This window comes from Lissotriton helveticus, chromosome 9 (genome assembly GCF_964261635.1).
Source record: "Lissotriton helveticus chromosome 9, aLisHel1.1, whole genome shotgun sequence".
In the NCBI taxonomy this organism is placed as follows: domain Eukaryota; kingdom Metazoa; phylum Chordata; class Amphibia; order Caudata; family Salamandridae; genus Lissotriton; species Lissotriton helveticus.
The window spans coordinates 441393080-441420100 of NC_136070.1; the positions used below are offsets into that span (position 1 = coordinate 441393080).

Sequence of the window (27021 nt, forward strand, 5' to 3'; positions counted from 1 at the left end):
GGGCAAAGAGGAAAGGGGACATCCCTGCCGGTTCCCACGTCAGATTGGGAATTCGCCTAAGACCACACCGTTAATGTGCACCTGGTCTGCAGGTCGCAAGTACCGGAGAGCCACCAAGGCATGAAAGCGGGGACCAAAGCCCATATGGAGCAGCACCAAATCATGGTAAGTCAAATTGACCGTATCAAAGGCCTTTTTAAAGTCGACAAGCATTAAAGCTGCAGCCTCTTTAACATCACTGATGTGAGGCAGGGCCACTTGTACGCGACGGCTACAGTGTCTGGTGCTGAAGCCTGGTGATAAAGCCATATTGGTCTGGTGATAAAGCCATATTGATTGGGGTGGATTAAAGAGTGAAGGATGAACTACAGCCTAGTCGCAAGGATTTTGGAGTAGATTTTGATGTCTGTGTTAATTAGGGCGATAAAAGGCACAGTTTGTCTCTGGTGATCTGATTTGGAGAGGTCTACGAAGGTCGTCAGATCAAGCTCTGAAAGAAAGGACCCCATGTTTCTAAGCCTTCGCATATAATCAGAGGAGGTGCAGGGTGACCCGGTCTCAGAATTTAGAATAATATTTGAGAAGGAAGCCATCTGAGTCTGGTGTCTTACCGATTTCCAATCCCCGGATGGCTGCCTGGACCTCATCTACGGTAATGGGTGAGTCTAGTGTCTTTTGCTGGAGACGTGCCAAATGGGATAAGGGGACGTCAGAGAGTAGCAGCTGGGCCAGCTCAGGGGCAGGCCAAGCCTGACTGGTGTTTAAAGCCTAGGAGAAATCTGCAAATGTCATTGCAATTTCCTCTGCTGTCGTGATCAGGGACCCCGGGGCATGCTCAATGACAGGGATAAGTCAGGATCTGACATTTCTAGTGGCCAGCCTATATAAGAGCGCACTACTTTTATCACATGTTCATATACCCTTTGGATTGAGACTTGCCAACATTGGCAGGCCTCATGGAAGGCCGACTGATGCAGGTATGCCTGGTCTATCTCTAATTGCCGGGTCAGTGACTTGTTTGCATGTGCCGCTGCCGCGTATGTGAGCTTCACATTCTGTGATACTTTGGTTCTTATCGCTGTCCACAAGCTTGAGGTATGCTTTGGCCACTCCCCGAATTGTGGCTTTACTTGCTGCCCATAGTGTACCGGCCTTCTGAACTGTTCCCTCATTGGTCTCAAACCAGGATCTCAGTTCCTCAGACAGGTGTTCCACAAGACCGTCATCTGTGAGGAACTAAGTGTTCAGATGCCACAATGGCCTTTTATGGCGCACCGGGTCCCTGAGACGAAACTGCTGGGGGTAATGGTCTAAGATACCGTGGGGGAGCACACTAGCTCCTGACGTAGAGGATACTTTCACGACCAGGAGGGATATATGGTCAATGCAAAGCATGGTTTTGATGTATGCAGAGGTGTGAGAATAAGACCTGTCCCGTGTGTGCCACACCCGCCAAACATCACAAAGTTCCAGAGAATCCGCCCAGGAGTTAACAGTCTTGTAGAGGGCTCGTCGGTCCACACGAAGGAGGGCCAGAAACTTCCATGTAAGGATTGGAGATAGCATTAAAATACCCCCGGAAGAGTAATGCTCCATGTGATAACACGGCAACCACCCCAGTTAGGTCTTGGAGGGTCTGCACATGCAGACTCAAAGGGATATATACCATCAACAGGTTATTTTGTTTTCCTTCCAGGGTGCCCACCACTCCACGCAGCAGCCCTGGGGGGTCGCGTGATCTGCATAGCAACCAAAGGAAGTTTTTTATGAAGGAGGATCACCACCCTTCTTGATCCCCTACTGAAGCCAGAGTGTAAGACACAGTCATACCCAAACCTACGCAGAAAGGAGCATTGGGTACCCAATAGATGCGTCTCTAGCATCAAATGCAACCTCTGGTTGATGGTGGCAGAGAAACTTGAGAACCGCAGTATGCTTTATACGGTCCAGGAGGCCACTGAGATTCCAAGAGATTAGACAAAAAGTTAATGAGAAGTTTGGCTAAGGGGATCAAGGGGTGGCAAGCGGGTCCACGGCAAACGGCGCAGTGAATGACATGAGGCATATACTGGAGCAATCTTGACAACAGAACTTAGAAATGATAGACCTATTTAGTACCCCCAACAACAACAGCCTCCAACTTCGCACTTCTACCCTTGAAGACTGTTGTCCAACATCCCTCACCAACATAAGCAATATGTATATTGTGGTATTCGAGGTGGACCTCCTCCTACGCAGGATAAATAGGCAGGAGTCAAAACAAAGAACACATGCCATCCAGGATCCAGGCACAGTACATGTCGGGAAAAGGGTTACTGAAGAGTTACACTGGGCTGCAAAGTAGGTCTCCATCATCAGAGGCAATTATCTCAGGAGGCCTTGGGCCTAGAGAAACAAGGGCTCCTTCATTCACCATTTGGGGACCCACTGGGGTAAGTGTCTGAGGATTCAGGAGAGTGTCTGCGCTGCCATCCTCTGGATTTAGGATGTCTTCGGGTCTGGGAGCGGGTGACAGTCAAGCGCATCGGTTTGGTAAACCCGTCTGAGTAGTATCATCCGGGTGCTCATATCACTGGAGGGTGTGTTATTCCGTTGCCCAATTTCAAAGCGATCTCTGGAGTGTTGAAGTGGGAGCGGGATACATGAATGACCAGCAACATCGCCGGGAAGATCAGCATGCATGGAAGAGATGTCGCCCTGAGGTTCTGCTTAACCGTATCGAAGGATATACCCTGCTTTTGCGTCGATTTGGTGTGGTCCAGGAAGACCATAATATGCGATGATTGGAAATAAAGATTTCTGTGTATACGTGCTTCTTGGAGAATTATGTCAGCCTCGGAAGTTCAGTATCTTGGCCGCTGTGTCTGGGTCTGGTGTGCTTGCTCCACTACTAACCATGGTGATAGAGTCCCTTTGGGAACCCATGTTTTAAGCCAATTTTCGATAAAAGTCCCCGGATGAGGAGGTGAAGGGGGTGGGTGTGTTCTCAACTTCTTCAGGAAAGCCCACAAATCAAAGATTGCTCTGGTAAGATCAGTCTTCTGGGTCCTCAGCCCTAGCTTCAAGGGTGCGCACGGTTGAAAGCAGCGTATTCACCTTAGATTTATGGTCTATTGAGTGATCTTCGACGGCAGACACCTTACTCTCCACCTTCGTAACCCTCCCGGCCTCACCATCGAGAGCCTGACGCAGAAGGGCAACATTGATACCGACCTTGCCAATCTTTAATGCAAGGGTCTTCCGCACGGCATGGATGGCTTGCAATATCTGATTTGCATCTGGAGCGGCAGAGGGCACTGGATTTTGTTCACCAGCCATCAGCTGCTTACCGGAGTCAGAGGCCATGTTGTGAACCTGTCCATTTTTGATTGGGCGCCCATTATTTGGGCCTTGTCCTTCCCAATTATATTGTAAAGGAGTGGCCCCCAGGCCACTTACTGTTACACGGCAACGGGATGAAAGAATGTAGTGGAGTGACAGATTTCGGTGAGATCTGAATAAAGTGTTTTCAAACGGGGATGCAGTGAAACCAAGGGAAGTCCATTAGTACACGCGTCTCGTCCACTTACATGTACGTGCAATAGGGGCAGCACGCCAGAGCGACGAGCAGTGAGCAGATGAACAATGGGGATCTCAATACTGGCTGCCATGGATAGAAGAAGTGAAGACCAGTCTCACAACTGTAGTATCACCTCAGTCGTCGCCACACGGCTCGCCATCCAGCCGGTCAATGGCTTAGAAGGGGAGTCATAAATGCTAGACCTATGCCTCGCTTATCCCACGTCCTCACTGGGGCAGCACGAACAGCTGTAAGATATGGCAATCTGTTAGCATGGGGTTCCCACTTTGGAATGCAGGGTCCCCAGGTGTTCAGATAGACTGCACAGACCCCGGATCACAGGATGTCGAATGTGGAGGCCAATGCAGGAAAGGGGCAGTGCTGTCCGGGTCACAGTAATGCCAGGTTTGCATGCTCAGTAGGGTGGAGGCAGCATCAGGAGAGGGGGTCATATTCTTCGGACCCTTCGGCCCCCACAGTATCTCCACCCCTGGGGCTTTCAGGAGGGCAGGGGGAGCGGGGAATGGGGAAAGAACACAAGTAGCGCATCCAATGCAGCTCGTGGCACGGCACACAGCCGGCAACCGCCGTTCCTAAGCTGCACTGCCGACTGGGCTGGGAAAGCGAACACCCACCAAGAATCACTCTGGTCCACGTGCTCTCCACCGAGCCCCAGCAATCAACCAAGCCAGGCAGACAATCCCGACGGCCTTGGGCCAATGCCATTTGGAAAATGAACATGGCCGGGTCCACAGCTAACCTCCTCTCGCTAGGGGCTCCAATCGGGTGCACACCAGCCCTCGATCGTTGGTCCAGCGGTGTAGGAAGCATTAATAGGGCAGGTGCAGCGGAGTCAGGGTGCCACAATTAATTCCAAAAGCATAGGGCCAGCGCAATCTTGGAGAGGAGAGCGACGAAGCCCATAACAATTTGTTCCACTCCAGCGGCTCAGACAGGGCACACTCAGTGCCCAAGGTCGTCAGTCCAATGCTGTCGAGAGCGCCGATGAAGAAGACAGAGGACCCAGGGTGGTAGATAAACCGGAATGGTGGAGGAGGTTCATAGAGCCACGTTAGAACATGTCTGCCATCTTGGCTGCTTCGGTCACAACCCACTAGCTTTTGACCGAATGTAGCAGAGTATGGAAAATAAGAAATAAAGTTTGTGTTTTTCAGAGGTGTAATTCTCTCATCAAGAAAGGCTAGGTTGAGATGGGCAATGGAAAGAGAGGTGAGGTGGTTCAAGGGAAAATATATTTCTTTACAATGAATGCGCTACAACATATTACATTACAAAGCGGTAGTTACAACGACCGCGTTGTTATAATGCGAACCATTATATCACAAGTCGTAACAACGAATTTCTGTAGGGGGCGCACTGGACTTAGGAATAGTACAATTTACTATTCCGACTCCAGTTTGTGCAACAGCAGGGAAGGTGTTGGATTGTAAATCCAACACCAGCGCCACCCTACAGCAAGTGGTTGAAATGACTTGCGATGTAATGACTTGCGATGTAATGGCTTGTGTTGTTTTTACGACTGCGTTGTAATTTAATGTGTTGTAGCGCATTCGATATAAACGATGTCTCCCTTCAAAGTTATAGGGCAGAAATTAACAGTACAGGGTTACACCACCATGAACAATATAAACTAGACTGATCAGTTTAAGAAGACATGGTCAGAATAATAACATTTACCTTTCTTAACAGCAGCAACCACTTTAGGATTAAGGTCCAACTGATCCCAGTCCATTTCTTCATACAGGGCATTGGTTTTTGAAGACTGGACTACAGGACAATTTGACTTCCTAACAAAATAAAAAAAGACACAATATTACATACATGCTGTGTCTAAAAAAGTTTATTTGGCATACGGACATTAGAAACTACTTTGTTGGTTTTAAGTGCTATGACCACCATACTTTGAAAATGACTCAAAGAAAATGTATTCAAGGAATTCCTATTATCGGTAACATCTTAGCAAAGTACTAATTTATGAAACCCCATTGGTGTTTTACTGCATTGAAAATACTTTTATTTAAAAGAAATGCGCAAATGGGGTTTTTCCAAGCACTTCCTGGCTGCAGAGAAAGAAACAGGGTTTATATATTATAAATGATGTTAGGGTTGGTGTGTAATAAGTTTCTAATTGCTATCAATGTTGGTAAACATGGAAACAATCAATGGAATATATAAGATATTTTTCTCTTTATTGCACCATTTTGATCAAGTGTGGAAGCGATAACGGAGACCTATCATTGCATCTTAGCGAACGAGATCCAGCCGAAAGCCACTTCCTGCATAAGACAAACACGAGAGCTTTCTTGGATGCTGGTACAACACAACTCTCATTAAATGATAAAAGAACAGTTGTCATCCCTCAGGAAGATGCCTGTATAAAGTCAAGCAGAAGGGCCTCGATTTGTTCTAGTTGCCAACCAATAAAGAATAAGAGCTGGCACTATGTAAACTTTTTGAGATCGAGCCTAATAGACAGTGTAAAGTGTCTGGTTGTAAAAGACTCATTGGCAACTTACTTGTGCTTAAAACTTGCCCCTTGCCTACCACTTGCTTCGTCTATATTGTGTTTGCCACCCCCCTGGAGCATCTCCTCTTTACTTCTGGTCTTCCTCTGCCCAATATTTAGGAAATAACATTTTTCTTTTTGCTTAAGCACTCCATAGGAGTGCATACATCTCTGTTTGCTTCTCTTCCCCACTGCGCTCCGTGCTGCTCTCTTGTACTTCTCTTACCCAAATACTGTGTATTGCTTTCTCTCGTCTTGTGCTTTTGCCCCTCCACGTTCCATGTTCTTCTCACCCTCATGTTCTCTCCCCCCCCATCCTCCTAGTTTCTGACTCTTGCATGTTCCGGTTTTCTTTAGCAGGCAGTATATTGCTACAGGTCTTTATGCTTTATAAATACAAGCGCTTTCTACGAAATCATTTTTTATTTTAAAATAACAGTCCACATTGGATCAGTATATTTAAAAAAATGGCGCCTACGGCAGAAAGCATGCACGCACCTACAAAATGACGGAGTCGTCCGCAGCTGCGTCATCACCTCCCCTTTGTTTATACTGCACAGCATCCTTGATTTAGCTAATGTTGTACAGCATGAGCAAAAACCATTGGCAGCGCCTATATTTCTTAAAGGCTAGACCTATTGGCTTTGCCAATACTTGTGATAAGCTGCAACTGCAGCACTTCCGTCTTCTGTATTATTCTGATTACATCTGTTGGTGCTGTACCAGGAGAGCCAGCAGCAATGGGTAATCTACATCGCAGGGCTTCAGGACTCAAGTTTACCTCAAAAGAATTCCCCTGAGAGACCAACCAACGTTACCCATGTTAGCACAAACGCCTCCCTCCAAGGGCACTGCTGCCTTTCGATTAGAAATGAGCACCTTTGTGCAATATCACACTTGCACCATGTCTCGACTGAGACCTTGTTATAGGATTTCCAAAAATCACAAAGGTCTCCACAAATGACTTCAATAATATCATACCCTAGTATGCATGGCCCTATGGTCTTGTCCAATGTACTGGTAGTTGCTGTGTCCTTAAACGGTTTCATTTATGAGATCATCCCACACAGCTGGTTGGGAGTTAGAATTATTTATCTACCTTTACTAGAGAATTTTAATCTTTTTCTGATTTTGGGTGGTGAACACAACTCCAAATGTACTGAATTCCCATAAAAGTCAATGTTAACAGATACTTAAAGAGGTTTTTGTTGACAATTATTACAGTTTTTTCCACGTATATATACAACCGCGCATGGCAATTGTGACAATCGAAAATGCTGTAGAACCAAGTCCCTTACCACTGCACTAATAGTGCCCAATACTCATGCCTCCGAGCACACTCAAACTTCAGCAGGAGGCAGTGGGCCCTAGGCACAGGGAATTCATTTGAGCTGCAACCTGCACCTAGTCTCATACCATGTGCCATTCTACATGGGAGCAACGCCACTGCACTAGGTTTAGTTCCCATGAACTGTGCATGACTTTAGGCAGTTTGAGTAAAGGGCACACTCCCCAAACCCGCAATACACATATACAGAAGAGACTGGACACAGTGATCGTCTGTAAGCCACTACATTCACTTAGGACTAGCAACCCTAAATCCACTAAGCACAATCTTCAGGCAAGCGCTATGGATACTGAGCACAGAGAATGGTCACTAGAATGCCTTTGTGTCCAGTCACCAGGACCACCAAAGGGACCAAGCAAGATGCTGGTGGACAGCAGCATGCGTTCAGAGGGTGTGGCTTTTGATCAAACCCTATCAACCCTCATACCCCTAAACTTACTGGGCATGTCCTTTGGCCATGTGCAGGAGGCAATGAGGTTCAGGGCACGCCGGTCACTCAGCTCCCACGTCCAGTCCCTAACGGGACATCCACTGTGACTGATGTGCACAGAAGACAGGGGTTAAGGAGATGGTCTGTAAATCATGCATGCTAGAAGCCAGGTCCTTGTACCACCAAACGCACTGGACACAGCCTTCACCAGTACTCAGCCTGCTCTGGGCACAGAATGTGGCAGACAACCACACCCTGAACTCAGTCCTCATGCTCTCTGAACAAGGGCAGCTAGTGAAATCTGAAAGTTTTAGATAGAAAATACCTGCCCATATGGGATACAGTGACCAAGTTAGTCTTTCTCTAGAGTGGTTCAGGGTTGGGTAGCTCTCCCCCGAGGAAACTTTGAAAATCATGGACCTGTGGTGCCATTTGGAACAAATCTTTCTTTTATTTAGCGAGTTCTCCTTTTTTAGACTCCAGAGCCACAAAATATTCTTAGTGTCGCCCCCTGCACTCTTCTTCAAAGTGGTTGATGGCAGGCCTAAAGTACCACTACAATTTGTGCGGTAGTCTTTCCGTCACCTGAGTCCCAAGGTCTGGAGTTCTGTGTCAGGACGCGTGGGAAGGATTAGGCAGCAAAGTCTGAAACTTTTCTTCCCAATACAGAGGACTTTTACCATTCTCTTCTTTTGCACTTGAAAGGAGGATATAATTTCGCAAGAAAAGACTAAAAACAGTGCATTTTGATAGCTATTTGCTTTTAGCCTGCAATTTGCATACCTCATTTCAACAGCGCCATACCATTTTAGGGTGATAGTCTCCGCTTTACAAGAACCTATATAGATAGGTGAGCGTAAATTGCATAATTTAGAGATTCAGAATGACACATTGCAACACTTCTGTGGTATGTCTTGCACTCCCCAGGGTTGCCGGTGAGGACCCTACCCAACAAAACTTTTACAATATAGTAGGAAAATAGTTGATTGGGTAGCACAATTGCCATGAAACTGGGCTAAAGATCTACATGATTACAAACATGTTTTTAAATATCTGGGCATGCAATGTCACATGCCCCATCACATTTCAAAATGGATATAGCATCTGTTTTCACTTTATTTTGGCTGGGTTTCTACAAGGAAGAGGGAGGGTGGAAAAAAGCAATACAAATCTCAAAATGACAGAGAGAGCTGGACCAGTTCCACTGGCTCAAAAAGCAATGCTGCTGCCTAGTCAAACAGAAATGAACAGGATCTAACTGGTTATGCCAAGTGTGCTGTTCAGGCTTACGACTGTCCTAGCAATAAGCTTTATCCATGCAGATCATGAAATACCTAGTCATGAAATAACAACCAATGCTAAGGGTCCTTTGGTACCAAGAAACCAAAATCAACAATAAGTATGTTTTCAAAACTCAGCATAGGCTTTGTTTCAAATATTATCCTTTAATATATTTAATGAATGCAAACATGGTCTCTAAAATATCAACAAGCCTGTGTCTGAAAATACTGGCATTTTGCCCCAAAGTACATAAGATTAATCTTATAGAAATAAACTCAGTTCAACCAAGCAGATGGTCGTCATTTTTAGAATAAAAACAGTATTTTTGACCCAGGACAAACTAGTAATTTTTTTTCCTAAAAACATGTTTTGTCACCACACAGTATCCTGCCATTTCCACCAGTGGTATTATCATATGGGCAGACTTTGCCTTCAATGATCATTAACATCATCTTCAGATGCAAGGGATTCTCATCATATACCAGGTATTTTACCACAACTGCCAGCGATAGCCAGAATGCCCACAATAAGTCACGGGTGGGCACCAACGTGTCAGGTCCACTGTTATGAAAAGGATGGTCGCAACTAAATCAAGAACACACACGTCTAGGGTAGATACCATTATTCAAGGTACAGCCAGAATATTGTCAAGAATAGACATAATATGGCAAGAATAGCCAGCTCACCATAAACCAGCTACAGCAAAGAAATGTACTCCAAAGAACCTCCTGTGGGTGGTATGTAGTTGTGAGCAGGGTCCGTTAGTTCACAAGGCAAGGTCTCAGGCATTTGACTAAGCCCTGGACTAGTCCGCTTCAGACCAGTGCCCTTTTTAGCACCAGGCAGGGGGTCTGTATATTTTTAATTGACTTGCAAGCTATCTTCAGCGAATCCTGAGCAGCTACTACCTCAAGATGATCACCATCAAGTTAAAATAGCGGTTTGCAAGCAGCAATTGTTGATCTGCTATGGTTTGACAGAATTGGGGATTTTTTCCAAATAAATACATTTCTCAGAGATGGTTCTGAAACCCAGGAGTTTTATTTTACAAACGGAAAAGCCATGATTGCTGTTTTGTTTTAGGAATTCCATCAGCATGTCAGTCTTACTCTCACAGCAATTGCTGGAATAGGATCAGGGCAGCTGACAACCAGGATTAAATAATTACAATATTATAAAGGCACTGTAAAGATTTCTGTTTGCAACAATAATAACTATTGTGGCATTGCAAGGCAGAGGGTGACCATCAATCACTTCCTGTGCCCAGTTGTCAAAACCCAAACCTACTACGCATGATCTTTCACCAATGCAGTCCAAGCAGACAACTACACCAAAAAATATCAAAGTGCTTTGTGGTGCTCTCCCAAAGGAACCGAGAACCTGCTAAATATTTGGGGGTTTTCAGCTTTTGACAAAATTGATAAGATTGGCGGACTTTTTTTTTAAATATGGGGAGGGAGTTGGTTCAAGGGGTGAACACCCACCATCTGCAACACTCTACCCCCAAACATGCTCCCTTACACTTAAGGCACAGACAGGAGCCATACACAGTTTCACATAAGTACTCTACTAGGAGAATACTTATAAAAATTGGGCCTTCCGGTGTTCAGGACAGTCTTGCTCCATGGTTCTACAGACCACTGGCAATGCTCTAAATTTAATTTGCAAAGAGATGGGTAGGCACTGTGGCATTTGTAATATAGGAGTTCTGCACAGGTAGCGTGGGGTTCTCAGCATAGCTCTTTCACCTTGATTACAAACTTTTTTATACTCTTGCTATGATCTTTTTAGGTTCTCCCGAAGACACATGAATTGAAACAGTCTAAGTGTGAATCGATGATAGCCCTTAAAATAGTGGTATTAAGATTCTCCAAAAAACAATGGTGCAACATAAGTAGGATATGCAAGTAAAAGCCGCAATTTATAATTAGACAGTTAGTATGTTCTTCAAGATTATGTTGGGGATCAAATGTAACAGCTAAAGTCTTAGCGACGTTAATACCCACACCTTCCACCATCATTTGTGTGTGTGTGCAGCTTGCAGTTTTACTAGCACACAAGGACAGTCCTGCTCTCACAGCATCAGCAACTATTTTGTTTTGCTCAGGGCACGACAGTTAAGTGACATTAATGTCTGAAGTACGTTAATGCGTTCATTCAGGGTATGGGTGTCTTGATCAATGATATTGCAGAGAGGCAAAATTATATAAATATCATCTGCCTAGCATGACATTGTTCGGCACTCAAAACCAGAAGATCATGCATGGGTTTCACATAGACATTAAACGGAAGAGTAGAAAGTGGGGATTCCTGGGGCACCCCATACAAAATCTTAAGTGAGGCAACAAAAGGATCACCATACTTGACCTATGTTATTCTATTATCTAGAAAAGAGGCAAAAAACAGATGCTATGCCGTCTATTCAACCCAACCTCAGAAGACACCCTTTCCAGTAATAAGCCATAAATAGCACTGAAAGTGGCAGACAAGTCTGCAGATGTCACTGCATGCACAGATAGTCTATGAACCGTGTTTTGCGCCCAGTCCTTGTTTTTGTGAATGGATTGAGTACAAGGCACAGCTATGAGCCACACCTACCATCCAGCTTAGGCCTAGATGTAGGTTGCTTAATACCGGTCGGTAATGCCGAAATTCGGTAAATTTCAGCATTACCGACCGGTATTTAGCCATGTGCGATGTAGGTATTACCAAATCCCATCGGTAATAACAAATCGGTAAATTTAAGGGAAAGTAGTTACCGATTCCTTATTTGCCGATCGGCCGACACCGAAACACCAAAATACCAAATCGGTAAATAAGGAATCGTAACAAATCGCTAATGCGATGTACAAAAAAATCGGTAATACCGAATTTGTCAAAAATCAGTATTTAAGAATCGGTAATTACCACTGACCCGGAGCAGGTGGTAATCAGGTGCAGTGCATACAAACAGCCCCAAAATGAAACAGTGTGAACACAATGGCGGCCCTCTACGTCATAGCAAGGCGCTACGTTTGCGAGAAGCAAGACTGAGGGTTTGGAGACGGAAAGAGCGTGTGTACAGACTGCGTGTCACACTGTTCCAATTGACTGAGGCAGAAATACATGATAGGTACAGGCTACACCCACAAACCATCCTAGACCTGATACGGACCTGCACCCATACCTGGAGCATCAGACACCAAGGACGCATGTGCAGGTGCTCTGTAGCCTGCACCTACTCGCATCAGGAAGTTACCAGGGTGTGATAGCTGCGGCAGGTGGTGTGTCACAGAGTTGCCTGTCCCATTTCTTCAACTCCTTTTTGGATGCCATGATGCAGAGAATGCATCACTACATACGCTTCCCCAGCACACAGGCGGAACTGCAGAAGACAAAACTGGATTTCTACCAAAAGGCACAGTTCCCACATGTAACAGGGTGCATAAATGGGACCCACATACCAATATGCCCACCTGCAGCTACAGAATACATATACCGCAACCGAAAATCCACTCATTCCATCAACGTGCAGGTGATATGTGATGCAGACTACATCATTACTAACATTGTGGCTAAATTTCCAGGGAGTACCCATGACTCCTACATATTCAGGAACAGTGGGATCTATACATGCCTGGCTGCTGGTGAATTCGGAGAAGAATACCTGCTAGGTAAATCAATGTGACACACCCTGATGTATACCTTGGATGAATGTATTGGTGACTCAACAAATTAATGGCACTTTCCCATTTAGGTAACACCGCATGTGCTGTGCGGTCATTTATCCTAACTCCATACCTCAACCCATCCACCCCAAGTGAGAGGAGATACAATGTGGCACATAAAAGCACGCGCAACGTTGTGGAGCGCCCTTTGGACTACTAAAAAGCAGGTTCCGTTGCCTCCACAAAAGTGGAGGTGCACGACAGTACCGCCCCATCATCTGCTGCAAACTAATAGCAACATGTGCAATGCTGCATACCCTTGCCACAAAGAAAGGAACAGCAGTGGAACTAACTGACTCTGAGGACGAGGGTGAGGACTGTCCACAGCCAGAGCACAGCGCAGCAGGTGTGGCAGCAGCACCGGATGGGAGACACAGACAGGCTATATAACACGCAACTATTTCTGAGTGAGTAAGGAGACTTAGCCAGTTACTGTATTTGAGTGATGGTGTTTAATGATCAGAGCACATAACCAAGATCAAAAGCAGTGTCCATACAAACATGGGTTACATCACCCATTTCAGTACAACCATATTATGGCTGGCTCTACTTCTTGCGCCCACGCGCTGCACTGCCACATTCCTTTGCCCCACTGTCCGCACTGCCACTCTGTCCAGGGCCAGTGATGTGGTGTTCGCTGCGCCTTCTGGTCTCTGTGGGAGAGGTCGTAATGCTATTACGGCTAGTAGCCTCCTCACTCCCCCCCCCCATCAGCTGTAGTGGCCATCTTGTCTGTTTGGAGCACTTCAAGTGCAGTGGTCACTGTGACCAGCACCCTAGCCACATCCCGACTGCAGTGCGCCATCTCCTCCTGCATGGCTATTGAGCGTCTGCACATGAGAGATGTTGCAGTGGACACGCGGTTCACCGCCTTGGTGTAATTATCCAGTTTCTGTCTCTCCCTGCGCCTAGACAGACGGTCCTCCTCTAACTTGCTGCAGAGCAGCCTCACAGCCTCCGCCACGTCACTCATGCCCTCTGCCATGGTTGTGTTCATGGCACTGATGCCCTTCTCTATGCGATGCATGTGGGCATTCATGTGTGCCATCTCCCGCTGCACTGACCTGATTGCTCTCCCTTGCAGGCGCTGGACCTTCAGCATGTTACCTTCCAGCCCAGCAAACACACTGTCATCTTCATCCTAGAAGTGAGGACTGGCTGCCCTTGTCCTGCGGCGTCTGGAAGATGTGTGGGCGCGCTCTGTTGGGGACTGTGATCCTGCCCTGTTGCCATCCTCAGCCACTGTAGACTGTTGGCCCCCTGTGCTGTCTTCCTCGGACACCTCCATCTGCTGGAGGGTGGCCACTGCATTCCTCCTGCCTGACGGTGGTGGTGGCGTGGATTGTGGCGGTGGTGATGGTGGTGGCGTCGATGGTAGCTGTGGTGAAGGTGATGGTGGTGGTGGTGGCGTTGATGGTGGTGGTGGTGAAGGGGTGGTGTGCCCTGCAGGCGACTGGTCCTCCTCCTCTTGTCTCCTCTTTGGCCTGGTTGCCTTTCCTCTGTTCCCCTCTGCTGCACTGCGAGATGGCTCGCCTGTGAAGACAGAATTTAGATATGCTCACTTATCTGGCAGCATTTGCACTGTAATAAATGTAATGCCTGCCAATCACACTGACTGTCCTCTGCTTGCTAATTGCTAATTGGTGTCACATGCCTTTGGATTTGCTGGACTGACTGTTCTGACATGTGTTACTTCTGACTACAGCTCCCATAATGCATTGCAGGTTATGAGTAAAACATGTACTGGAGTGGGAGTCCCTATGCCTCTCTGGGGATTGGGGGTAGGGAGGGGGGTGCACAGCATGCTGTGCATGCATCTTACCTTGTTTGTTGGCAGCTCTGGCTGAGCTGTCTGCGTCGCCAACCCCACTCACACTCTTCGGCTGGAGGGTGGACTCAACCAGGAGCTCCAGAGCAGTTGTTGCAGGTGCTGTGTTCCTCCCTCCACCAGTTTTGCTGGCCTGCTTCTGCCTCTCTGCCATCCTCGCCTTAACCGTCTTCCTCAGATCGTACTATCTTTTTTTAGGATCCTCAATGGAGCGCATGGTGACTCCGATGGCATTGATTTTGTTCTGAATTGCAAGCCAGATCTGCCTTTTTTGAGACTCTGGCACGTGCAGGGACTGCTTCCCAAACAACTGATCATGGTACTTGGTGACATCTTCAATTCGGACCTCCAGCTCCCTCTCGCTAAATTTTTGTTTTCTTTTCCTTACAGCTCCCTCCTTCTCCCTCTCCTGGTTTGCCGTTTTGCTTGGTTTTGGTTGTAAAATAAAGCTGTGTTGCTCCAGGCTTCTCTGCTCCCTGCCTCACAGTCCGCACCAGATTCAGTGCAGCTTCTTGGGTGTGGCCACATCCTGTTTGGGAGGTAATGGGGATGCACAGGATTGGCTGATTCCACAATTACCGAATTTTTAAATTACCGAATCGGTATTTACCGATTTGGGATTGGGGATTCGGTATTAACGTTAGTGCGGTTTCGGTAATTTCTTTTTGCCAATCCATTCTTATTCGCTATCTTTTAGCGATTAATACCGATTCGGTAATTGTTACCGATTCTTTACGTACATCGGAAATACCAAGTCCTTAATAACAAATGGTAAAATTCGCTATTAAGGACTCGGTATTTCTGGATTACCTACATCGAGCCCTTAGTCTCTTCGGCCACATACTGCACACAGTCCTCTGTCCCCCAAACCAACCATACACAATCTTTGGCCCTGCAAATCTCCATGAACCACGAACCACTGTGCAATGTATTCTGATATACAGCAGGCACCAGATGCAGCGCTTGTCTCTAAGCACTGCTCTGTTTCCAACCTGTATACCCATACAACACGAAGCATGGCCTGTGGCTGAGCCCAAAGGGCAACGAACATGACCTTCAGTCATGCCCCAAGCCCCGTGCCTTTGACCCCTGTACCTACTGTTACAGACTTCAGCTGTGTGCAGTTTTCGTTTAAAAAATATGTCACCAGATGATCACAAATTGTGAGAATGTTTTCCTAAAAATCAAAGCCACTTGAGCAGACCTTTTTTCACCTGCATTAGCATTACAGCATCACCAGTTCTCCATCTCCACTAGCACTTGGCAGAAGGGGAGGAGCTATGGCAAACAGTTGCCTGTGTATCTTTAGTATTGATGTGTACATATCCTGAACATTCTCATTGTTTTCACATGGGCTAAGGAGGCATCTTATCTGGAGTGATTAGTATGTTTTCTAAACAATCTCCTTCACTGTTCAACTTTATCTGCAGGCATTGGGTCAATGTGTATCTTTAACATATGCTGTGCCTCTGCCGTTGGCCATTGCTGTAGATCATTCTACCATTTCGTCAATGAGAGGCCCTGTAACCAGTGTATGGCAACACTTCTCCAGTCCAACAACATACAGAGGGCTACAAACTTCTGTCTATGTGTTGCCTTTCTAGATGCGTGTGTGCAGACGTAGCTAACAATGCTTAATATTCATCTGTAACATAGTGCCCACATTGTGGACATTCTGGCTACGACCTCCTTCCAGAAAATCTCTATTAAAGCGTGGACGATCTGCTGACATGCTGTGACCTTGCTTTGCCAGACACTCTGCCGCTGGTCTTTGACATGGAGGCCCACGCCTTTACTTGGGTACCATACTGAGTGATGCTTTGTGATTTTCAAGATTCGGCTAGTGACGTGTTCACTTCACATCATGCTTGCCCTGACGAAGTTCATTTCATGAACGAAACGCGTTGGCTGATGTTTGTTTATATGCATTTGGATATTTCTAAATAAAGATTACACTTACGAAGAAACTGATCAAGCTTCATTATTAACGTTACAGCACTCTGGTAGTGCACCGCTCCATATGCAAATGATGTGGTTAAGATGCAGTGTTAAATCAGACATTTTTTATTTGTTTTTAAATTTGGGGTTGTTTTATGAATGGGCATGACATTTGACATTTTAAATGAAAAATAAGCAAAGTATATCTTTAAATGCTTTTTATGACTGTAACTACTGCTTTTTATTTATTCAATGCAAATACCATGAAAGAAATGACAAAATAATCTAATGAGACACACATACGTTTTACCAGAGTTGTAAGTTATCAAATATATTAGAACTTCTAAATGAATAAGTAATCTTGTGAATATTTAATGTTTTACATGTCATGGCAGTGAAAAACATACAAAGTTGTTTTTCACTGTGGCAAGGCTGGATCTTCCATAGACGGGTCTACACTATTACTTTTAATAAGGTTTAAACTCAGTTTGGGAATAGCTGGATAAAGGTTTCAAGGACTCATCCTAAAAGTAATTTAAAATCCAACATAATGGTAAAATCATATTGTGTATTTTTATTTTGGAAATTACCCTTATAGAAAGTTACATTTTTCCTGCCTAAAACCAAAAGACAATTTTGTCAGTGTCCAGTTGTCACCTAAGTCCTGATAGCTCCCTTGTGGTGAGTTGTGTATTGAGCTCAGACAGTGGACATAGGGCTCAGGGTGTGGGGAGGGACTTTCCTCGCTTGACAGCATGGCCTGTGGTCAACCCAAACCTGAGCTTCAAAGGATGCTTACCTTGTCACTGGCAGATGAAACACACACCCATGCCGATCTCCATATTGTTTCAACAGTGAGGCTGCCTCCAAATCCAGTGGGAGGGGAGTAATTCATCCAATTTACAGGGCGGACCAAGGATTGCCCTGCACCCACATGCCGGAACTGGGATAAAAGTGGACCCCCCACTGAACTCTTCTCAGAACACCCCAAGGCTTGTGAAGAATTAAAAGAAGCCTGTCCGGCTGTCTGAGAGAGGACTGAACTGCTTGCCTTGACCCCAGGTCCCGACAGTGACACCAGGGTCAGTTGGCTGACCTCCTGTTTGAGATACCGGGAAACAATACGTTTCCAGAGACATCTCTCTCTGCAATTGCACAGCTGACCAGATACAATTGTACCTGTACTGCACCCTGCTACTGGCCTCTGCTGGAGTGAGTCATAACCCCCATGTGGTTCCTCCCAGAGCTGGGACCCTTGGCTGGTGTTAGAGAGCACTTCTCCTGTCCCCAAACTGCAAGACGTGAGACTTACAAACTTTTTGTGAACTTTCTGCCTGGAGAAAAGACATAGCCCAGAATCACAGCTGAAACCAAAGCAGTCAATGTTGAATTACCGGTCTGCCTCAACTTGCTGGTTTCCTCAATTTCCAGGAACGTTTCTAAGTCTGATTGTAGAGGTCATCATTAGGACCGACTATGAACAGCATCTGATCAAAGGCAAGGCCTTACTGGGCAAGAACTTCACCCACCCTGAGCTTTCCCGCCTTCGTTGAGGACCTCACTCGGACCCCACTCGAGTAATTTGTCATCATCGAGCCTCGCTTCTGATCCAGCTTGGAGTATGCTCTGCCGACAACTCGCCGTTGACTACTTTTTCACCATATAATTTCTAAGTTAGAAGATAAACTTTCCACCGGAATGAAGCCGATCGTGTACCTGACTCACGCTTCATTGCTGTCGGTCTTAAATTTTGACTTGGTCTAGCGTGACGAGATATTCATGGTTGACGCTATGTGCATTTTGTCACTATTTTTATTCAAATGTTAAAAGTTCATAGCTCCGGTTCTACTAACTGGATTTTTGTTGTTTGCTGTCATTTTATTTTTTTAAATACTTACTATTTTCCTAAAATGGTTTGGGATTTTTTTGTGTTGTGTGTTCACTTTATTACTTTTTGAGCGCTGCATCAATACTTTACACATTGCCTCAGAGGTAAGCCTGGTTGCTCTGTGCCATAGATACCAGAGGGTTGAGCATAGGTTTATTTTGTGACTTTTGTGATTCACCCTGACAAGGACTGTGATCATTATTTAAGGTGGGTTCACGCTGCCCTCAACTAATACTGCTATTTCTTACAGTCTTGATAAACAGAGATGTTATAAGACTTGGTCCATTATGTATATACGGAGAGCTGACCCCAGTATGCAGCTATTTAAGTTGCCTCAGATCAGTGGTGGTGTTAACATGGGGCAGAGACCCCAAAATGGGAAACAAAAGATGTTTCCTACTGTTGCTACTTCAAAAAGAAATCCCAGGCTGCTCTGACAGGGCTCTTTAAGAGCCTCGTCAGTGCAATGCTGGCTCTCTACTTGAAGGAGAGGAGAGAACACAGCTTCAGGTGGGGAGGGGGGAGGAGGGAAGGCACAGGTGGCGGTAGGGTGGGAGGCAGGAGACCAGATTTTTTCTTTTGTGGTAGGGGGCATGTTATAAATCCCTCATTACTCCTCTACCCCACTGTTAATGATAAAAGCAGTGGCAGGTGATTTGGGGAGATGCAGGTACAGGAGCATAAATACCATAAAATTAAAGATGGGTAAAAACTGAATAATTAGAATGCTTTTTACATCGTGCTTTTTAGTGACATCAGAGGCTATTGGAGCTTTGTTCTCACTGTCGATTTGGTTTCACTCAGAACCCATTAGCGAAAAACAGCCTTGCTCAGAGGTCTCCAAACTTTTCTGTAGTGAGTGCTACTTCTGATAAGTGAAAATCATTGTGAGCTACTGAAGGCTAAACAACTTGTGCATTGTTACAAGACACTCCCACGTGCTGCTTCATTGACTTTAAACCGTATGTCCATAGAGCCAGATACTGTGGTTTGAACAAAATACTTTGACTAAGGGTGCGATGACAGGGCTACCATTTGTGTCAATGAGAATTTATGAGCATTTGTGCATATTCTCTAGAAAGAAATAAACAAACATTATCGATCTAAGGCATTCAGTCAAATGATACAGAATTTCTTTATACTTTAGTATTTTCTTAATAGCCATAAAATCTGTTAATGCCCTTGGTGATTAATAGTGTGGCCACGAAATTTAACGCTGGACTAGCGCTGCCAAATGTCAGGAAGTACTATGAAGCATCCCAGGTCAGCATAGTTAACGAATGTGCATAAGAGGCCTTGGACGACGCAGCTTACCGGATGCATAGATGGGGAATGGGCAAAAGGAGCTACCTGAATGCACTATATGAGGGGAGACCGAGACACATTGCAAGGGTGGCCACATTGACAGTAATAACTTCATAGCATAGATTAAACAGAGAAATAAAATGGGATAAGCGGTTAAACCCTAAGACACCATTATGGGAAGGGACCAGACTGGGGTCTATGGGAGCGCTAAATTGTTTTCGCAGGTGGGATGACATCGGACTTTCTACATTAGATGATGTGTGGGATGCAAATAGGATTGTCTCCTTTGAGCACTTGCAGAGAGAATATTAGATGTCCACAACGCAATGGCTCAAATATAGACCGCTGTGGCATGTGCTCCAGGTGCGCATACTCAGGGATGAAGAGACCCAAGAGGAATCCCTACCGGAAATGAGATTACTAGTTGGGCATGTCCGAACAAGGGCTATATAGTTAACATATGGTACATTTAATGAGAAATACACAGGGGAGTTGGTGAGGCTGAAAGACTGCTGGGAACAAGAATCTGGGTAAAATGGATGAGGAGGATTGACAAACTGCACTTGGTTTCCCGACAGAAGTGGCAATCAAAGAGAGTTATTGACTGATCCAACTGAAGATCCTACATAGAACGTACTGTACGAGAAAGCTGCTACACAAAATGGGGAAAGTGGGGGATGCGCAGTGCCTTTGAAAATGTGGGTAGGGAACCTCGCTCATACCCACTCTGTGGCATTGCCCGAAGGGTTGATCCTTCTGGGAGGCAGCCACATAAAAGCTGGAGGAAGTGACTGGCGAACACATTGGGAAACAAGCCAAACGTGCGTTCCTTGGGTTATGGGACCTTTATGAGGCAGCACAGCATAAGAAAATCCTGATGAATGTTGGCTATTACATGGTGGCAAAAGGGAGATTTCCCAGAAATGGGGAGTAAGGTTGTCCCTCTGCTTCAGGATTGGGAGGCAGGTATGGATAGGTGCATGCTGGTGGCGGGTGTACAAGGGTAGGGGTTGTCCACAGAAAATTGAAACAAGCATTGGCAAAGCCAATAGGTCTCAGCAAAGCTGAGCTATTGGCCTTGTCAATGTGAATGTCTTTTAGCCTTGTTGTCTAGCAGCCCATTTCTGTTCAGCATGGCTGAAAGCCCAGAATCACAGAATGTTTAGCCGGTGCCAAGACATTCACATTGACCAGACCAATAGCTTGGGAATTGCAGAGATCCTTTGGCTTTGCCAACGCTTGTTCAGTGTTGACAGGGTCTCTCTGAACAAACGTGGAAGTGATAGTGAGAAACAGTTGAATAGCTTTGAAGTGAAGTGAGAATATGGCATAACGGCAAAAGCTGCCGACTGGGAAACTGGGGAACCAGGTTTGAATCTCGGGGTATGCTGAACAGTTTGTGTTTCTGGGCAAATCAATTACGCTTCCCCCTCCATAAGAACAACAACCGAGTCATTGTGTAAAGCAGGTGTCTCCAACCAGTCGATCGCGAGCGACTAGTAGCTCCCACACACCTTCAGAGTAGCTCACAGCCTTGAGTTCATTTAAATAAGCACAGGGTCACATTTTCCTTTTAAGGTTAAAGGAAGGCGGTGTTTATTTAACATTATTAGCATCAAGTTGCAGATAGCAGGGCCTGATAATCAGCACTGCGCAGTCAGATTTATGACCTGGACTAGGGCACAACTGTAGCACGGAGGTATTTAACTGTGAAATTAAATTGCTTGTCAACTCGATATTGGAGCTGTGAACAAAATTATGTTTCTGAATGATTTTAAATTAAAGAAAAATTAAATTAAAAGTTGCCTTAATGATTAAGTTAACTCTTTAATTTGCTCCCATTTCAAAGTGTTGTATTTACAAACAGCAGGCCTCTTGATTCAAGTGGCCAGTAGACACTGTGTCATACATATAGCCGAAAAATACAGCCATTTTTGTTTAAATGACAGAATTTTTCATGTAAAAAAATGTTTCATAATATGGACATTTTTGCTGAACATTTTTCTGCAATTTAAATTTTTCCCATCTAAAAAATGAATGATTATATGTTTGTGTTATACATGTAACGGTGCCGCATTTTGTGAAAGGTATGTCCAGTGCTGCAAGTGCATATGACACAGGCTCTCAGCCACTCATACAAATAAATGCTATTCATATGCACAAATGCTCATACATTCCCAAAGGCCATGCTCTCAGACACAAATGGTAGCCTTGGCATCGCAACCTTATTTAAAGTATTTTGTTCAAACCACAGGATCTGGCTCTATGGACATAAGGTTTAAAGTCAATAAAGCTGCGCGTGGGGGTGTCTGATAACAATGCACAAGCTGTTTAGCCTTCAGTAGCTCACAATGATTTTCACTTATCAGAAGTAGCTCTCATTATAGAAAAGTTTGGAGACCTCTGGTGTAATGTAACGCGATCAGCACTTAAAGCACTCCAATACCATTGGCTGGTGTTACCACTAAGGCAAAATGGGAACAAGTGTTCCAAGACCTTTGGATTGTGCAAAAAAATATAAAAGCTGCAGCGACGAGGGAGGTAGTGGGGGGGGGGAGAGGGGTCAAGCAGGGAATCAGTAGAAGATGGGGAGATGGACAAGCAAAGACAGGAGAGGGTGGGAGGAAGCAACAACAAAGGGGGAAAAAAGGACCTTAATTGAAGCAGGATCAGCGGCAAAAATGAATGTGTCAATCTGGAATGTAACTGGTGAGCATTTAAAGTGCTCCAATAGCATAGGCTCGTGTTCACGCAATAGCAAGACTGAGAACGGAGCAAGCGCTCCAATACTATAGAATTGTGCAAAATAAATTAAATAAAGAACTTCTGTTAATTTTTTAGCAACTTTTTAAGAAATGCATTAGTTTATGTACACATGCATGCATTTTAGTGGTATGTGTACAAGGGAGACTATGGCAAGAATGCGGATGGAACGAGTACTCCAATACCATTGAAACATAGAATAAAAATAAAAAATAAAAGCAGCTGCAATGAAAGAGGTAGTAGGGGGATGGGTCAAGCAGGGAAGCTTGGCTCTGGGGAGATGAGCAAGCAAAGATGGGAGAGTGCAGGAGGAAACAACAATGAAGAGGTAAAAATACATTAATTGAAACAGGAAGAGTGACAAAAATTACTGTATCATTGTGGAATGTAACAGGTGAGCACTTAAAGTGCTCCAATACCACTGGCTCATGTTCATGCTATGGCAAGATGGAGGATGGAATGAGTGCTCCTGATGCCATCCGTTCGGCAAATAAATAAATAAGCAAGTGCAGTTTGTGTTTTAACAACTTTTTAAGAAATACATTAGTTTACGTACACATACATGCATTTTAGTGGCCCGGGAGCAGTGCAAGGGGACGAACTTGGTCCATGTTCCAAGGAAGGGCCAAACACAAGAAGAGGGCATGACGCCCACATGCTATGATGGATGGCATCAAAGAAAATGAGAGCAACACTGAAGTTTACCAATAGCAGGAGATGGACAGCCTGTAAGCCCACAGATAGAACACAACACATCTCTTTGAGACAGCGCATGCACTGTCTAGCCGAGAATCTCATGTGCTGCCTAGTCAAAACCTAAAAACAATATATTTTGCACAGGCGAAACCTACCAGCTTTGTCAATGCTTGTTGTGTTTAGAAACGGGGAGGTTAAGTGATTTATCATAATCACAAAATGTGGAACTGAGGCAGAGGCTAGGGAGAGGATGTGACGTCCTCTTGGGAGCGGATGTGGCATAAGGGTCACAGCTGTAGACTATCAAGCTGAGAAACCGGGCTCGAGTTTCGGCTTTGGCTTAACATCCTCGATTCTGGGCAAATCACTTAATCTCCCCATGCCTACAAAAATTATTGTGTCCTTGTGTAAAGGAACTGGTGCTAATGTAAAGCACTCCAATACCTTCGAGTGGTGTTGGCGCTATAAAAACGGTACAAAAGGGGGTGGTGATGGACGGAGCATCTGAATCATCAAACACTCACACCCAGTCAAAAGATCTGGGTTTAATCCATCACTGTTCTTTAGCCCACTCTGCCACCCCAGTTCAGACATGGCTATATGCAAATCAGTCTGACCCTGTGCCTCATGGGAACAGTCCAGCCCGATCTGCCAAGCCATGTCTTCCCTGGACCGGAAACAAGCTACCGAGGACCGATTTCTGGCATTCCAGCCGTCTTCAGCCCGGCTTGCTTGAATCCAGTGGCAAAGTGAGCAAGGGACTCACGTCTGAGCATACCCTGCCACACTTATGGCAGCCAAAAGCGGTACAAAAGGGGGTGGTGGTGGACGGAGCATCTGAATCAATCAAACACTCACACCCAGTCAAAAGATCTGGGTTTAATCCATCACCGTTCTTTAGCCCAGACATGGCTATATGCAAATCAGTTGATTGAAGAGTAATGGGCCAGCAAGGGATTTTGTTCAGATGTTTAAATACCAGCTGAGAGGGGAATACATTTAATTTGGAACACCCTCACTGTTTTGATTTGAATAGCTGAACTTAATAGTCAAAGACCAGTGAATGGTATTACCACACATATAACGAAAAGCAATAAATACAGAGACCAGGTTTTTTTTATCAAAAGATTGTTATTTTCTTAAGAATTTTTTTTACTTGTGTAACGGGATACAGAATAAAAAAAAGGGGGGGTACAAAGCAAAATGCATTTAGATGTACAAGGGAGTTGATAATATATTCCTATAATACATCTAAAAAGTGGGTCATTACTCTTCAATCACCTGTTTGCCCAAGCCCGCAAGGGTATATTGGGTTGCTCACCCTATCTCAAAAATATATGCAAATCAGTCTGACCCTCTGCCTCATGGGAACAGTCCAGCTCGAACTGCCAAGCCATGTCTTCCCTGGACCGGAAACAAGTGTGGCAGGGTATGCTCAGACGTGAGTCCCTTGTTCACTTGGCCACTGGATTCAAGATAGCCTGGCTGATGAGGATTATGAATCCGAAACCGGTCCCAGGATGCTTGTTTCCGGTCCAGGGAAGACATGGCTTGGCAGTTCGGGCTGGACTGTTCCCATGAGGCACATGGTCAGACTGATTTGCATATAGCCATGTCTGAACTGGGGTGGCTGAGTGAACTAAAGAATGGTGATGGGATTAAACCCAGATCAGTTGAAACAGCCTACAATGGGGTTTAAAGCAGTGACGAAGTTGGGTGTGGGAGTGATTTATGGACGGGGCAAGCACTGGGAAGCGCGAAGGAGCACGCAGACATGGGAGGGAGGAGGTGGGGGAAATGGAAAGCAGCAACGAAGGGAAAAGCAGTGACGGGGAGGGTGTGATCTGTGGACGAGCTGATAAAAGCACGAGCACTATGTAGAATGCTGAAAAAGAAAGGAAAAAGTAGGTCCTAAAATGGTCGTAAAAAGGGGAGCAGTGGATGTTTACAAGTACTTGGTCCATGTTCAGGGGGGCTAAACACAAGAAGAGGTATGATCATGCATGCCAGGGACAAATGGTGAGAAAGAATATGAGACAGACGATGGAACGAACAAATGGGAAGCCTGTGGGTGGGCTGAAGCTCAGAGATAAAAAACACAACATGTCTCTTCGAGATAGCGCATGCACTGTCCAGTCGAGCCCTCAAAATATGGGGATGCTGGGGCACAGGAAGTGAGAGCTAGGGTCAGTAGAAGTGCAAAAAGGGTCATCATAGGAAGGATATGAGCAGAGGGCACGGAAAGTCTCTGGTACTGATAGCTGCGCATGCATGCTTAACCATCTAGAGGAGGAGATGACTGATACGAACTGTATACTCAGTGAACTGTTACCGGTATTAGACAAGGACTGCATTGATTAAGGTGATTAATCAGTCGGTACTGGGGTGGGGGAGAGGCAGACCTGGTAAGTTGGGATGAATTGTGTGGCCTCGGTACCTGGCTCTTCAAGGTGAGATTACAAGTGGCACGATGCAGGGCTGTTGAAATTGCTGGGTCTAGCATCACCGATTCTGGACAGTCATTGCACCCCCTGCTTCATGCAATTACATGTATTTTGTCTCTAGAATGGGTAATAACATGTTGACAAAGAACTATGAGTCTTTTCCACGTGTGCATTTCCCATTCCGGAGAAAACTGTTCTCCTATTTACTGCTTACCTTCAGCAGGTGGTAAATAGGAGCAGGTGGTCTCAGAGGGTTGTGGGAGAGTGCATGGGAAGGGTGGCAAAGAGAAGGGCAGTCATTGCGAAGAGTTTCATGTCACCGTACCTGGTCAAACGAATTGTGTGACACTAGGGCACTTGCGATCAGGGCTAGCAGTATCTTCCCCCAGAGAGACAATCCTGTCTGACTGATAGTTAGGCCCTAAATAGGGTAGATCTTTGTCCATTAGTGAATCATTGAATATAGTCCAGCTTTGATCTATTGACTATCATTTTTTTTTTTTTAAACAAGTCCTCTCACGTGTTATGTTACATTCTTGTCTTATACACTTTGCATCTTTGACTATACATCTGCTTACAAGTTGCTCAATAATATATATTCAGGTAGCATCCTGTTCAATGAAATTTCAGATTAGAAGACATCCCGCAAAAGTGAAGTGTCACATTGTATCTGACATTCCAGCTGGGCCTCCCCCATCTGTGACTGTTCTAACGCGTTTTAAACGGCAACCGCTTTTTTGCAAACTTATGTACGGTATCATTAATTACTTCTCACAAATTTCCCATTACATATATATTCCATATTTTTGCCCACTACACTTGTAAAGATTGGGCTAATTGTTGTTTCCAGAACTGACCAATAGAAAGTCTCGTAGTCAAAAGCAGGTGAGCAATTAGTTTGTCCATTGGAGTCCTACTTAAATACAATCAACGTAAGGGTCCACCAAAAACAAAAATAACTTGTTTCGTTATTTTTAGTGTAGTGTTACACGAAGATGTTCAAGTTACTTCTAATAATGTTATTTACAAACATATTACATAATACTTTTTCCTCTACATATTGCAGGAACGTATCCCTGGGGTGTATTCTTGACATAAACAGAAAAATGTCTATACTTCTAGCATATTTGGAGAACACTTGTTGGTAGTCCACACTATAGATGCAGATCTGGGATACATATAATTAATTATAATATGTGATTGTTTCTAAGCACATACATAGTTCAACGTAACTTGTAGTTTTACCTTCAGTGGTTCCACTAATTCACACCCATGTGTCTACTATATCGCTTTACTATTTTTTTTTT

General features: G+C 45.0%; 1 protein-coding gene across 4 annotated transcripts in view; it reads right to left on the reverse strand.

Annotated features, from left to right (window-relative positions):
• The window catches only part of XRCC3 (X-ray repair cross complementing 3), a 143478-nt gene that overhangs the window by 75608 nt on the left and 40849 nt on the right, over positions 1 to 27021 (reverse strand). For all 4 annotated transcript variants that reach the window (XM_078660262.1, XM_078660259.1, XM_078660261.1 and 1 more), the window contains one exon: positions 5258 to 5367. In XM_078660262.1, coding sequence (XP_078516388.1) covers positions 5258 to 5312 — 55 coding nt within the window. In that variant the 5' untranslated portion in view covers positions 5313 to 5367. The remainder of the gene's footprint in view (positions 1 to 5257; positions 5368 to 27021) is intronic.